Genomic DNA, 16,103 nt, shown 5'->3' on the forward strand with positions numbered 1-16,103 from the left:
AGAAGAAGAAGAAGACCCCAACCTAATATTTGGATTTTTAATTACTTACTTAATCTAAAGATATTTGCCCAAAAGGCCAAAATTGGATTACAACTTGACAGTAAACAATGTGAAAAGATTATAATGTGAATAGGGATGTGATTTACATCCTCAAATCAATTTCAACAATAAATGGTCCTTCAACTGCAAAGGCAAGTAGGGAAACCTACCTATTGCGAGCAAGTCACCAAACCTAGAAATTTTAAGACTCTTTAATATCAGCACAAAGTTATTAATGACCGACCCTACAAAATTAATTGCAGATTAAGGGACAGTCCCATGTGCATTGTTCAGGGAAACTAGGAATGAGAAACTTCTGTGGAACTAATATTTAAAAGACCTATTATTTCTGAGTCAACCCAGGTTAATCCATACCCAAATATTTGTTTATGGGGGTTTTGCTTTATATTTACATTTAGCACTTCACATCATACATACCATACGATGCTTAGTTTGTATTTTCTTTTTTTATCTTTCAATGACTGTTATGGAATTAGTTACAGTAACGTAAGTAAATTTGTTGATAAGCTGTTATTGACTTTCTGCCCACATTAGTGGGTAGCCTGTCCAGAAATGTGATCATTCTGTCCGAGTGAGTGTTCTGTCTCGTCTCATTTTGTTGTAACAAATGCACCTATGATGACTGAATGGTAAAAAACCCTACTTTTGATTTTTGAGTGCTCAAAAGTATAATCAACCCTTATTTGATAAGAAGAGTGTCCTGACCAAGTCCATTGAAACCTATAGAACTCTATAAGGCAAGTTCAAAGATGGTGGTAGTTCGCGGAGAGATAGATTACGGTGATCGGATTGGGCTCCAAAAGTTTTGGTTGACGGCCTTCAATACAAGATTCAGGCAAACCATGTGGCTCCCGACTTTAGTTCCCGACTTGAGTGGGCGGCTCGAGTGGGCGGGGCCAAAGGATTTCGGAGACAGCTTGGACTAGCTACCGAGTGGACTTGCTACCAAGTGTACAGGGGCACAATGTTTCCTCTATATGATTTTGATTGCGATTATGACTCTGGATTATCTTATTATGACTCTAGTTTAGATGATCTATCTATTGCTTATATTGTTGGAGTAGCTTGGACTACAAGGCTTGGTCGCGACATGGACGAATGGCAGGAATTCCCAGACGGAACTGCTCCGATCCATTCATTAACGTGGCCAATTACGACCGTGTAATTGGCCGCAACTTCTTTTGTTCCTGTGAAGTACGGACGATTGAGCAAAGGCAACACCCTCAATTCAAATTGGCAGCTAGCACTCAGCAAGCTGGAGCTACAGAGAAAGGCAGAGGAAAAGGCGCCACTTCTAAGTCTGGCAGTGTGTTTGGATTGAAGGGCTTGGGGGAAGCGAAGAGAATGGAAGGGAGAATGTATTTCCCTATCTCATGTTTGGATAGATAAAAAAAGAAAGGAAATAAAAGTGGTTTAATTTAATAATTTATCCTTACTTCTAATATTTATGTATTACGTACAGAGCTAAAATAGGTTTTTAATTTATCAATAACTTAATTAGTCATCCATTCCCTTCAAATAACTCCATTTTGGGAGGAAAGAATCGTGACAAAATTTTAATGAAATCTTCCTTCCAAATCCCCTCAAATCCCCCCCCTTAATTTTTTTTTTATAAAACTATTTAAATAAGAGAATTGAAAGAAAACTCTATTTTCCTTCTATTCTCTTTCCCCAAATCCCTCAATCCAAACACACTCTTAAAATCAACAGACTGATTGGATCGAGATCATTGATTGGACTTGTTATCACTTAACTGACTATGGCGCTTTGAAGATGATAGTTTAGGGTTATGTTAAAAATAAATAGTATTTAAGTAGCTATTATAGAAAACATGTTAACTGCTCTTAGAACAACAAATTTTCGATGAAAGAAATTATAAGCATACAAATTAAAAACTTCTAAGACTTGTGAACCTGTGATTATTCAACAAGAACAAACCAGAAGTATTTCTGGAAGAAGTATCAACTTTTGTAATAAGAAAGTAAAGAATACAGGGTCTGCAAGAAAGTAAGAACAATAAATGCAACAGCAGCCAAGAAGGACATAATACTCCATGGATTGTTAAAGTAGTCACGTCTCGCTGAAGCTATATAACGATGCCAACGGGTCTTAGCGTAGGCATTAACTTGATTGCATAATCCTGCAAAATAGAACTTTTTGAAACCAAATTCCTTGCAGAGATTGTTGAAGAGATTTGAAACATCATCTCCACAACTCAATTCATTCACAATGATTCCCTTCCGTTGAAGTAACTCGACATCATTTGCTGTATCGATCAGTCTATCCATGAGCATGATGTATGATGTAATATAATGTATGCTGTCATGTTGACATTGCTCGAAAGCTACGAGGTTCCTGAAGAGTGAATCAGTAAAGTGATGAACGCGTAGCGGTCGAATTTTGAATGTGCCATTGTGGAAGTGTATGTCGAACATGTCGTTTGTGGTATTCTTTTGAAACACTACCCCAGCCTGACTGAGTGATGTTGCACAATGTATGACTTCATATGTTTCCTCATCTGGTGAATGCATAGGATTTGAAGGAAGATAACGGTTGTACAACAAGTGAAGCAAATGGTTAACCTCCTCGTTAATTTTTGAGTTTAATGCTTCTTCGCTGCTATTCGAAGTTGACTTGAAAAATAGAAGAGCAAGCTCTTTGAGCGTTGGAAAACCACCACTAGCATCCGGTGCTATAAGCTTATGAAACACAGATTTTAGAACAAAGAAAGGAATCTGATTCTCCAGGAGCGTCAAGTCACGCCGCAGCGTCGAGATTATCCAAGAAGTCGAGAATACGAGATCCGTTTCTTTACTCGTTTGAAATTCTTTGTAGCTGAAGAAAAGCTCAAGTATAAACCCTGCATCATGTAATAAGATTTCCGCAAGCGCAAATTTATGATACTCGATTGGTTCTGCATAGCAATTGCGGACCTGTTCATCAAGATCTAAGAGGGTAACGTAACAAGCCCCGAGCATTTCTTTAGGGTAATGGGTACGATTGAAGAGGGAGTTCAGGTACCACTTTTTGTGATCCTCCATAGCAAATAACTTTTTGTCTTCATGATGGATTGGTCCAATTGAGACCATGTGAGGAGTGTAAGCATCTTCATTTACCGATCGAATGTTCGTCGGAACTTTGCAGATGCTCCAACAAGGAAGTGGTGGACGTCTTTTATGGAGCCCCGATATGATGTCGGCTATCCATTCCTCTTTTGTAGAAGTACTGTCAGCTGGTTCCTCCGATATGTTGTCGGCTGTCCATTTCTTTTTTGTACAAGGATTCTCAGATGGTTCCCCCGATATGTTGTCGACTATCTCTATTGTAGAAGGATTCTCATATTGTTCCCCCGATATGTTGTCGGCTATCCATTTCTCTTCTGTAGAAGGATTCTCAGATGGTTCCCCCATATTATATATATCTATTAAATCAAACAATAATATATAACCTGCCAAATACTCAAAGCAAATTCAACAAATTGGGTAAGAATCTCATATAAATTTTTCCCCTCTTCTTAATTTGATCTTCATATATATACAATAATAAACAAGAATCTGAAGCTGAAACTGAAACTAGCTTAATTACAATGGTGAGATAAAAGGACTTGACTAATTATATGCCGAGTAAAAGCAGTACACTAACAATTTGAGTTACCCGGAATAATAATTTATATGAAGATCCGCACCAAAAACTGAAAAGCGTCCCCGATGGATGGTGTTGTACCTTTTGCTTTGAATTATGCAAACTAAACCACTCAGTAACATATATATTATTTGGGGGTTGTCTGCTCTGCAACACTTGTGGCAATTACCTGTTTGGTTTCAGAATTTGAGTCGTCTATCGGTCAACTATGACGATGCCCCACTTCACTTGCAAGGGCCCCAACACTTTGGAGTTTTGCCCTTTATAATCTGGATTTGATTATTGTTGTCGGAAAATATATCCAAGGGTCATAAAATAATTAAGCAACGGTCATGTTGACATGCATTTTAAAGTAGAGTTGTAGGGCGTGTGTAATGTGGTAATGATATTTTAACAGCACTAAACAGATAATTCTCACGGCGTTAAAGAGGAATAATTTATTCCACAAAACTGGAAACTCCAACGATGAAGCTCCAAATATGATTGGGGTTCCTAGTTCTAATTTTCATCCGTCATTTATTATTGTCTGTATCTTTTCAATTGTAGGAGTAGATTATCTTTTCTTAATATGATACCGATTTGACGTTTGTTTCTTTTACCAATTTTTGGGTTTGTTTTATTTGGAAGGCTTTTAATTGTTGAAACGATAACACTTATGATGGACCTAGGTTACACAAGAGGGGGGTGAATTGTGTCTCCAAATTCCGAATAGGAATCCCCTTATATCAATTTCACAAATCAAGCACCACACGAAGCACACAAAGTGAGTCTTACTAGTACAATTTCCCTAATTTATTTCCAAGCAAACTTGTAACTTAAGTATATAATGTGTCTAGATGCAAAATCCTATGAATTTAATTAATGGCAAAGTATAGTTGCACACAAATGGACCTATATGAGCAATATGAATAAATTGCACAATAGGAACTAATTGAAGCAAAGCTTTTAACAAGATAAGCACTAGAAAATACTTAACTTGCAATTTTACAGAACAATAGCAATATGAACAGAATAAACAATAATGTAAAGTAAATAAAATAAAACAAGTTATGTTAAATTAGAAGAGTTAATGAAAGCTGTAAAAGTAAAGCAAGTAAAGAACACACAAGTAATTTATAGTAGTTTGGAGACCCTTCTCCTACGTCTACTACCTAGGTTCACCACCTAGGATTTTCAAACCTCCACTAAGGTGTGGCTTTTCAAGAGCTCCACAAAACTCTTACACAAGGGTTTCAAAATTACCTTAACTCTTCCAAAATCTCACAAATATAGTACCCGGTTTGGGTTTTACAAAGATAGGCTCAATGATTCACTCACTCAGTGTTTGCACTCAACAAACTAGGAGGAACTCTCAAGAGATTTTAAAGTGAGGCTCACGAATAGAAAATCGGATTTGAGTTTAGAAGAGCTCACAAGAAGAGAAGATTCTTCACACCTGGAATTGCAATAGCAATCGGTGAAGATGAACAATGAAGATTTAGTTCTTCACACCTGTGTTTGCACTAAGCAAACGGTGAAGTAAGATAGAAGAATATTATATGAGCTTGGGTGAGAAATTGAGAGCAAGTAGCTTTGATAATTCTAACTCTTTCTTGTGTATTTTCTCTTGTGCTAAGGAGCTGCTTATATAGGCCAAGAAAAATCATGTTCCCACGATTTTAGCTCTTGAGATAATCATCCATAAAGTCAGCAATAATGTCTTGATTCTTCTCTTTCAATTATGAGATTTTGCCTTGTAAAAGTCTTCAGAACATGTGATAGAACCAACTTCTTTTGACTTGTATAAAAAGCTCCATGATTTTCTCTCAATTAGACGCATTAATTTGACACGTCAAACTATGTATTCAGCTTTGAATTTTGCACTTGTAACATAATCAACTTCAAATGTCAAAGTATTCCCTCCAATTTTGAAAACATCCTTGAATTTTCCCCTTCTTTATTCATAGAAGAATCAGCTGCAAGATCTTCTCAATTTATTGTGATTTTGGTAAGTCAAAAAGAGAACTCCTTTATTTGATTTCCTTCTCCATAATTCATGGCTTAATGGCTTCAATCAAATATGGTAAGTCTTTCTTTATTTGAAATCAAATCCCAGCCAACTCTCTCTCCAAATATCTTTGCATAGATAGGCTAATGTGTATGTAAGTTTCCAGCTCAAATAAATATCATATAGTCATATAATAAGTCACATAAATCAATTGAATAATAACATTTCGTAGCAATTTCAAACAGATATTTGGGCAACGATTTTGTGTAAGAAGAAGTCAACATTTCTTAGTCATGTCTTCATGAAAAATGTTTATTATGATGTAAATAATGTCTCTACCAAATTTCAGATTAATCCGAATTCATTTGATATAAAAATGATCAGTGAGTTCACAAGTAGGTTTAAACCTTATCAATAAAAACCAATTTCAAATTCAATCTTAAATTCATTACATAGTGCACGTAATCAAATAGCACAATAATATTGAATCATCAAAATTAAAATGTAGGACCTTTGGTCCAACAACTTATTGTACATAATCAAACATCCCTAAGTGTTCATAATTATGTTTTTTATTTTCTTAACCAAGGCTTCAAAACATTTTATCTCTCAAAACATATGTTAGATTTCAAAAAATATTACGGCCTAGTTTGGTAAAACATTTTTCAAAGTAGCAGTAATGGTCGTAGTAGAAATGTTGGACAATTTTTGTAGCAGATATGCTGCATGAATGCTTGGTAGTGTTTGTTTGTGTAACATTTTGTGACAAATTACGTGGAGGGGTATTATGCATTTTAATTGTAAAATAGGTATATAAATGTATATATAAATAAAAATTAATTTATAAAATGATGATAATTAATAAAAAGATTTATAAATAGTTGCAAAATTGATTCACAACATTGAATTAAATAAATATTAAATAAAAACCCAATAGCAACAAAAGTTAATTGATCAAGTTGATAAACATTGACCAAATTAGTTGGTCTCCAATCTCTATCCATCATCCCGATGAGAACAAAAATAAGGTCGAACACAATTATCACAAGGAAATTCGTGGTGGAGTGCAAGCCGATGTCATAGCTTGGGTTTGGGTCCGTCCCATAGGTGGAGCCCATGGGTTGATTCAAGGGTGAGGTCTGTGCCATAACTTTGGGTTTTGATAATCCAAGGAGGCAAAGATCAAAGATATTTAGGGGTCCCAATCCCATTCCATGAAAGATTTTTAGTGTGCAAGGCTAATTAGTTGAGTTAAAATATGGAAGGGAAGAGGAAGAGGAAGACCAAGTTGAATTCAATTTGCAGAAACAATGGTTTATGTAGAAAAAGAAGAAAGAAGCTGACGCAACCGGAAGTTGAAAACTCAAAGAGTTTTGGAAAAGAATCAAGATTCTTATTAAAGGCAAAGTAAAAATTGTGTCTACCAAACTCTCCTAACGACATAAATATATGAATAAGAAACTCTAATAAGTCTAGAAAACCGAATATAACTTGGAAACAAATAAAGAAATTCAAAAGGAACTAAAACACCTCTGTAAACAGAGAAAACGTCACTTTACGGCCTTGATTAGAACTCTTCAAAGGGGTTTCACCCGAATTGCCCTAATTGAATTTCAATTCAGTCCTTAAAAAGACATTATAGGTCACATAAACTCCAAGCGGATCAAAAGTTACGGTCACTTTTAAAATTACCGTTAAACTGTTAAACTAAACTTTGTTTCTTAAACTTTCGACGCTCCAAACAATCCAAAAACTCATTCGAAACGACTTCTATGTTCATATGCATTTCATATCTGATGAAAAGCTCAAGCATAAACCCAGCATCATGTAATAAGATTTTCGCAAGCTCATGTCTATCATACAGGATTGGTTCTAAATAGCAAGCGCGGACTTCTTCATCAACATTTAAGAGGTCATTGTAACAAACATCGACAATTGCTTTAGGGTTTTCCGTACGCTGGAAGAAGGAGATTAGGTACCGCTGTTTGTGATCCTCCATAGGTAATGTCCTTTCGGCTTTATGGTGGATTGGTCCAATTGAGACAATATAAGGAGTGTAAGCATCTTCATTTATCGATCGAAGGGGTTTCAAAACTTTGCAGACGCTCCAAGCCTCCAACTTGAAGATGTTGGAGGTATTTCATCGAGCCCCCTTTTAATGTCGATCAACCAATCTATTTCTGGAGGAGGAGGACTCGTAGCTGGTTCCCCCATTTTAAATTAAACAATAGTAAACTGCCAAATGCTCATAGCATATTCAGCAATTCCATAATATTCTCTTACTATTAATAAGTAGGGGTGGCAAAAAAAGTCGGTTCCCGATTGGACAACAACATGTATTTACGAAATATTTACATGTTCATACCTCAATCCGGATTGGATTTCGAACCTACTTAATTGACTTTACCCGGATTGGTTTAAATCCACAAGTAAATTGGTCAATAACTTAATCCGCGTTAAGGTCAGACAAGTAAATCGAACAAGATTTCTAAGTTTGGACTCAAACCCAATTTTAAACCCCTAAAAAATTCTATGTTTGGATCCGAATTTCGGACATGTCTAAATTTGGTTTAATATGGACCAGACAAATTCGGTCAACCAGACAAGACAAAGTTTTGCCACCCCCATTAATAGGAATCACATATAATTTTTTTTAGCTGGTTTGGCACAGCGGTTCCATCGCGGGACCGCTAGCGATACCGTTTTACGGAACCTCTGTACCAAATGCATGGATTAAGCTAGCGGTACTGCTCAACAACCGCCAGCTTAATCACCTAAAAATAAAAGCTTCATCGTAGCATTTTAAAAAGGGGTATGGAAAAAGTGAAGCGGTGTGCCGCATTTTTATATTTAAAAAAAAAATTATGTTGGTCCCACGTAATGGTTGCACTGTTCCACAAAAAAATTATGTTGGTCTCACCTATATAACATTATATAATCAATTAAAAAATAATCTTATGTAACAATTTCAACATAACTTTTTATTTTCATTCTTTTATTAATTAAATTGTTTTATCAATATAAATATTATAAATATGAAATTGGAAGAATTTTCAAATTATTGTAATTATTAATTTGACATTTTCTTTTATTTATATATGTAATATATATTAAATTACAAACTTAATTTAAATATTAAACTAAATAATTATAATTTTTACTTAATAAAATATACTTATAAATTCATATACTTATTAAATTTAGTAAATTATATTTTTTTCATTTATAATTATAATATTTAATATTTATATTAAAATAAAATAATTAAAAGTAAAAAATACAAACAAAATATATTTTACCGAAGTTAACCGCTAATAACAGATAACATAAGAACTTTTACTCAACATGTCACAACTTATTTAACCAGTAAAAACACCACAAAGAAACATTTGAATTACCTGGAATAATATGTATGAAGATCCGCAGCAAAAGTGTCTGATGGATGGAGCAGCTCTTTTTGCTTTTGCTTTTGCTTTGAATTCTTTGTAAGTACCAAACCACTCAGTTGCTCTTTTTGCTTTTGCTTTTGCTTAGAATTATTGTCACCAAACCACTCAGTTATATTTATAGGGGTTTCTGGTCCTGGTCCGGGTCCTCCAAACTCTGCAATGCATGTGATAAACATGTTTGGTTTCAGGTTTTGAGTCGTCGGTCAACTATGGGGATTAATTGGTCGCGATGCCCATTTCCCCTGCAACCACAAACTGGTCTAAGATATTTTTGTAGGCTTTAGATTATTTCCTGTCACAACTAACAAGGTGGCTTTTATGTTGCAGATAAGATCTAAATCTAACCCCTAACCCTAATCCTAATATCTTTTGTACAAGTTGTTGGAATATAGGTTCTGATCGTATGATATTTTACATATTTTTATATCTCACTTTATATTTATTTTTGTCTATTTATTTGAATGGGCATGGATATTACATAAATACTCTCAATTTTGGATTGTAGATTAATGTGTACAAAAGTGAAAAGGGCTTACATGTTCAATGCTTGCGTTGAGATGAATCCAATACAAATAAGGAATGAATAATACTTGCAGATCAAGAAAGAGAGAAGAAATGAAATAAATAAATAAAAGAACAAAATAAAAAGTCAAGGGTTACTAGTGCTACTCGTGAGAAATTGTCAAAGAAAGGACAAATAAAGTTCAACTCAAAGACCTCTCGGGCAAGTTTAATTAATCAAGGAAAGTGAATCTTTTGAAGAGTGAAAGAAGTTGTGCCAGCTCTTTGACAGTAAGAAGAAAAGAAACATGAGAGAAGGAAGGCAACAAAGAGACCGACTCATACAAGAAATTGGACTTGAATTTTGGAACTAATTGAAGGAAACATTGAGCTATTATAAAAGGGGAGGTACAACAATAGAAGAGACGCAAATTGGAGAGCCACATTCTCTAACTTTTGTTCTTATTTTTGTCTCTAGCTTTTCTTTTTGTTCTTGTTATTGGTTCACGACGTTCCCATATTTAGTTTCCTTGTGTTCTTATAACATGAGTAGCTAAACCTCTTTGTTAGGGCTTGACGTAGCCTAGTATAATTATTGTAAGTACTTCAATTAATTGAATGCATAATTTTGGTTCATAATTCTTGTTTTTAAATTCTATACTTATAATCTACTGTTTGTTTGGTTGACTGGCCTCCAATTGAATGCTCAATTAGATTCATCTAGCTAGGACTAAGGAACGAACAGAATTCACGTGTTTTAGTGGAACTGAAATTAAGGAATCAATTGTCGACTGTCATGAACAAGGTTTAGGGGATTGATTGGTTGTTATAGTTTTTTAGATTGTAATGAGTTATTAGCCTTGGGTTAAAAACTGTGAACCGAACAGGATTAATCCATTGTTAATAATATTTGTTGACACCGTGAACGAACAGACCAATATATTTAAGAAAAAATCAACCCTTGAATTGGCAACCATAATTATATGTTTGTTAATTAGATGCTTGTGATAGGATTACTAAGTGAAATCATTGTCCTAGTGTTCTCCTCATATTGATATAGCAAAAATCTAAATTTTAATTCCTTTGTTAGTTTAGTATAATTACATCATACATATTCTCATTCATCATTTTTTCTCAATCATTCATCAAGTTAGGTACATTAATTAGATTAACTAGTTTCTGTGGGATCGGCCTCGTGCTTGCATACACTGTACTATCCGTAGACTCTTGTGCACTTGCGAGAAATATTACATCAGGTTTTACATATATAATTTTGATGGTTCATAATCTCATGCTATTTGATTATTTAATGAATTTGTAAATATGTCAAGCAAGTGAATTGATATGTATTGATAATCATGCTTAACTTTTGAGAATATACTATTGGAGTAAGATAATTATGAAATCATATTTGTACATCATAACATACATTTATAATCATGAGTCATCATATTTTAAGTGACTTGAGTGATTTGGAACTTGTTATGTCTTGTGCACTTAAAATTGTTGAAAAGTCAGTCCGCGAAAGCTAACTTCCAAATGACATAACTTAGTCATATGAAGTCTGATTAATGTGTTTCTTGAACTAAAATGTAGTAAGATATAAATGAACACATCATATATAGAGTAAATGATCAAATTTCACCTGTCTACTGTTCAATTTTATGTTCGCAGTTGCTGCATCTGTGAAAACCTGAAACTGAGCTAGTTGAGCTTTCTCTTCTATATTGAATGACCATAAGAAGGAATATTGTTTTGAAATTTGACATGGACATTCTAATGTGCTTATTATGATTTATTGTACATAAATTAGAATTTATTGAATCCTATTTTTACTGATTGACCTAAGTGCAAGGCATGAAACTTTTACAAGTTTACAAGTTAAATGAGGTGTCTATAAAAAGTCATTACGTTGACCCATGAACCCATAAGTATCCATAAATAAAAACCTAGAAAATATCTAAAATTTTAAGAGAATTAAAAAATGTTGAAAATAAAATCTTAAGAGGGAAAAGGTGGCACCTTTTAGGGTTCTACAAAAAGAATGGAAAATACAAAAGAGTTAGTTTCCTAGGGTTATTAAAGAGAGAAAAAACTAGGTTTAAGGGGTAAAATGGGGAAAATAAAAAATGAAAAAAGATATAAATAATACAGCCACACCATTTTCGTGGGGCAGCGCAATTGAAGAAAGAGGCGGCACAAAGGGAGAAAGGGAAGCCGTCACAAAAAATGAAAAAGAGGGAGTTCTTGAGAGTGTGAAAAAACAGGGAGAAAGGGAAGCCGAGCAAAAACAAGAGAGAGGAGAGGTTTAACGCTGCCGCACAAGTAAAGAAAGAGCAAAAAGAGAGGTTTCAGACAGAGGAGAAAGGCAAGGAGAAAAGAGGGTGTCGCTCCATCTGTTCTAGTCTCCGAAGGTGATACTCTACACTCAATCCCATTGGCCTGTATTTGCTTATTTGTGTTTTGCTCTATGTGTTTATTTAGGTGGCACTTACTGTTGTTTATAATCTTCAAAATGTACGGCCTTCATTGTTTAAAATTGATGACTTGAACCTGTCAAATGGATTAGTTTGTAAGCTTTCCATATCCGAATGCACCAAAAAGTTCTTGTGGCAATTCGTGAATCAGACTTGCGTTTATGATAGTCAAAATCCAAATTGAAAATTATGCTTATGTATAAATAGAAAATTGTGTTTGTATGAGGGAAACTCATAATGGAGCTTGATTTAATTTTAAGTCTTGGTTTATATTTGGGTATCCATTTTGACCTCTATTTGTGTGCATTTGGAGATTGGATTGGGTTTGAGCAACATACGGGCTTCATGGACCATATTTGTATTTTTTATTTTATTTATATATATTTTTATCTTCTTTTTTTTTGACATGTATATATCTTTGTAAATGTAAATATGTAATAGAGTAGTGAAAATAATGAAAAAGTAGTGTAGTTTAGTTTTATGAATGTTTAATGGGATTAGTATGCATGTTTAGGGGTTGGTAAATTTAGAATATCAAAGATGCATGAGTAGGAGTAGTTGATAAATTATTTAGAACGCATAATTATATGTTGGGTTGTATGCTTAGTTTTGCAAATTCGTCAATTCAACAACCACATCTTAGCTAAATTTCTATTTTAACAAAATAACGGAAAACAATAGGTACCTAAATTAAAATCAATTAGGAAGAGGACTTGATGACATTTAGCTCCTGTCTAGGCTTTAATTATATTATCTCTTCGAATTAAAGTATCATTTGTATTCGTAAACACAATGGTAATTTAATTTATTAGATATCTAAATTAAAGTTAATTAGAAGGAGGATTTGATGACATTCAGCTCCTGCCTAGGCTTTAATTATGTTATCTCTTCAAATTAAAGTATCATTTGTTTTCGTAAAAATATTGGTAAATTAATTTACTAGATATCTAAATTAAAGCTCATTAAGAGAAGGACTTGATGGTATTCAGCTTCTGTCTAGGCTTTGATTATGTCATCTTTTCAAATTAAAATACCATTTGTATTCATCAAATAAAATTAGATCACTTTTACTTTGTGATTGTGAAAATCCCCTTGGTATAAAACCCAATGCCCTTTTTGCAAATTCCACCAAATATTTTTTTAAATCAAAAACAATATTTTTTCGCCAAGCCGGGAATGGCCATAGTAATCCCACGCACCCTTTTTAAAATTTCAAAACCCACTCCAAGTGGGATTTTTCATCAATTTCCAATAAAACCCATCAAAATGGGATTTTCAATAAAGTCTTGGTCTAATATTAATGGAACACTTCCACCCATTTGATAATACATGGTTTTTTGGGTATATGAAAAATTCATTAAAACAAATTGGGACAAACAAATTTTTAAGAAAAATCACATAGATCAATCTAGGCAACCTTTTAGGGAGTTGTGGAGTGTTTAACACCTTCCCCACACTCAATAGACCCCCTTACCCATTTTCTGGTTCGTAGACCACATTTTTAGTGTCCAATTACACTCAAATCAATTGATGTCGACTCTAAACATTTTTCATCCTTTTTCTATCCATCTCCTTTTTAAATAAGTTCATCCTTTGGGTAGACCCTTCCATTGAGAAAAGACAGAAAAATAATAATAAAAAAAAATACGTCTCATGTTCATGATTAATTTGCGTGTGACAAGGTGGTCCTTATGTGAATTATTGTATAGATCAAATTTAAATCTAAACCCTAAAACTATTATATTATGTACTAGTCAAGTTCATATTCTCACAAAAATACTCTTTTCGCATTAATTACTTAATGTCAAGTTGTCATGCAATTGCGCAAATATCTTCAAGTTAAATAACTAAATATTCAATATTAGGTTGGGGGTCAATTCCTTATTTCACCATGATCCACGTCATACATTGAGGCTGTCATTGCGAAAATTAATTTTTTTGAGTGTTAGCAACATGTAATGGGTAATCTTTGAGTTAGACTCTTCCATTGAGAAAAGACGAAATTAACTAAAAAATAAATACATCTCATGAACCCTAAAACTATTATTATCTTGTGTGCTAGTCAAGCTCATATCCTCACTAAAATACTCACATTGCTTAATGTCAATTCGTAAATCCAATTGCACAAATTAATATTTAAATTAAATAAGCAAATATTCAATATTAGGTTGGAGGTCAATTCCTTATTTCATCATGATGTGAGGCGGTCATTGCGAAAATTAGTTTTCATGTGTTAGCTACAGGTAAAGGATAACCTTTGGGTAAACCATTCCATTGAGAAAAGACAAAAAATTAAGGAAAAAAAAAATACGTCTCATGTTCATGATTCCCACTTTTGCGTGTGACAAGGTGACTTTTATGTGAATTATTCGTGTAGATCAAATTTAAATATAAACCCTAAAACTATTATCTTATGACGAATTAGGTTCATATTCACAATACAATACTCTTTTCACATTGCGTAATGTCAAGTTGTAATCCAATTTTGTGAATATCCGTATTTCATCATGATGCATGTCATACTGTGAGGCCGTCATTGCAAAAATCAGTCTTCAACGGTTAGCTTCACCTAATGGGAGCTGGAATTGGCTGCAATTTGTCCTCCAAACTATGTTAAATCATCATTTTTTTTCCCTTCAAAAACGAGATGTGGATGATTGGCACATGGTGCATTAACCAAAACTATCGTTACATAAAATGATAAGAAATAAAAATACAGTTGAAGATTTATGTATAACATTGAATTTTGGAGTTACACGTAAGTGAAATACGCCATTTGATTTCATCTTTTTTTGATAAAAAAATGACACATTTTCGATAATAATTTAATATGATATTGGCACAATTTTGAATTGGAGCCCCCATTTTTAGACACACCTATTTTGAATTAAGTAATGCTACATTCACCCAAAATATGATCCTTATTTTTATCCCAAATATATGTGATATGTGAAATAGCCATTGATTATAAATATTTTTGTAGGGCCCACTTCACATTGATTTAATTAGGGGGTCATATTTTGGGACTCATTATGCTCTGGGAAAATTAGATATAAATCCCTCACTTGAAAATTTTGTTCCAATAAAAACATTTTAAAAAGTTTTGTTCCATAAGGTCGATCAAGTTTAAAAAATATTTCACAAAGGACAAAAAGTTAAAAACATTTGTTTTATTGACAAAAATATCATTATCTTCTCATTTTCCCCTTTTGTTTTTGGTAAGTGAAAAATGTTTTTAATATTTTGACACCCGAATTGGATCTTCCTCCTCCGTCGACTATTCCGCCCAACCAATGGACGGGGATTGTGCCCCTAGGTCTGGGTTACACTCGCATGGTGGTTGCTTGTGGCGACATTGTCTCTGGTTGCCTGATCGGATATTTTTCTTCGCAGTTGGCCGTGACTTCAAGGTCAAAATCCTGTGAAATTTCAACTAATATTGTGGGAAAACAGATGAAATTTCAACATATCCAAAACATATAACATATAAACATATCCATCATAACCAGAACAAGGAGAAAAAAAAAAGAACAAGAATTGTGATGCACCTTGTTAGTTACAATTTTAGCAGATCCAAGACATATATAATATTAACAGATACAGACACAGATATGATATCATATTTTTCATTTTTCGTTTTCATTTCTCTCTCTAGATCAAAAGCTCTGCAGTAAACATCTGTCTCCATTACAAGTGAAGGAATAAGAAGAAGCCCCGATCCGCATTGTAGTAGGAAGGAAGAAAAAGAATAAACCCTGATCTATGTCGCAAGTGAAGAAAAAAGGAAAAAGAAGCAACGATCAAGGAAGAATAGAGAAGAAGCAGGGAAGGAAGAAGAGAAAGTAGGCACAATAGGCGCAGAAGAAGGAAGAAGAAAGAAGGAAGAAAGGAAGAAATGTTGTTATTTTACAATACAAAAGTGTATTTTTGAAAGTTTATAACTTTTGCCATTATTTCTAATCTTCTTTTTTAACTTGTCCTTGTTGT

At 33.7% G+C, this 16,103-nt stretch overlaps 1 protein-coding gene across 1 annotated transcript; it reads right to left on the reverse strand.

The window, feature by feature from the left end:
• Positions 1–1,965: 1,965 nt before the first annotated feature.
• Positions 1,966–3,900, reverse strand: LOC120003768 (UPF0481 protein At3g47200-like). Its single transcript, XM_038852846.1, has 2 exons — positions 3,715–3,900; positions 1,966–3,508 (listed from the first exon to the last, which is right to left on the reverse strand). Exon 2 carries the CDS (start codon positions 3,468–3,470, stop codon positions 2,022–2,024), a length of 1,449 nt encoding a protein of 482 aa, XP_038708774.1. The 5' UTR covers positions 3,471–3,508; positions 3,715–3,900; the 3' UTR covers positions 1,966–2,021.
• Between the last annotated feature and the right edge of the window lie 12,203 nt (positions 3,901–16,103).

This window comes from Tripterygium wilfordii, chromosome 8 (genome assembly GCF_013401445.1).
Source record: "Tripterygium wilfordii isolate XIE 37 chromosome 8, ASM1340144v1, whole genome shotgun sequence".
NCBI classification, from domain to species: Eukaryota; Viridiplantae; Streptophyta; class Magnoliopsida; order Celastrales; family Celastraceae; genus Tripterygium; species Tripterygium wilfordii.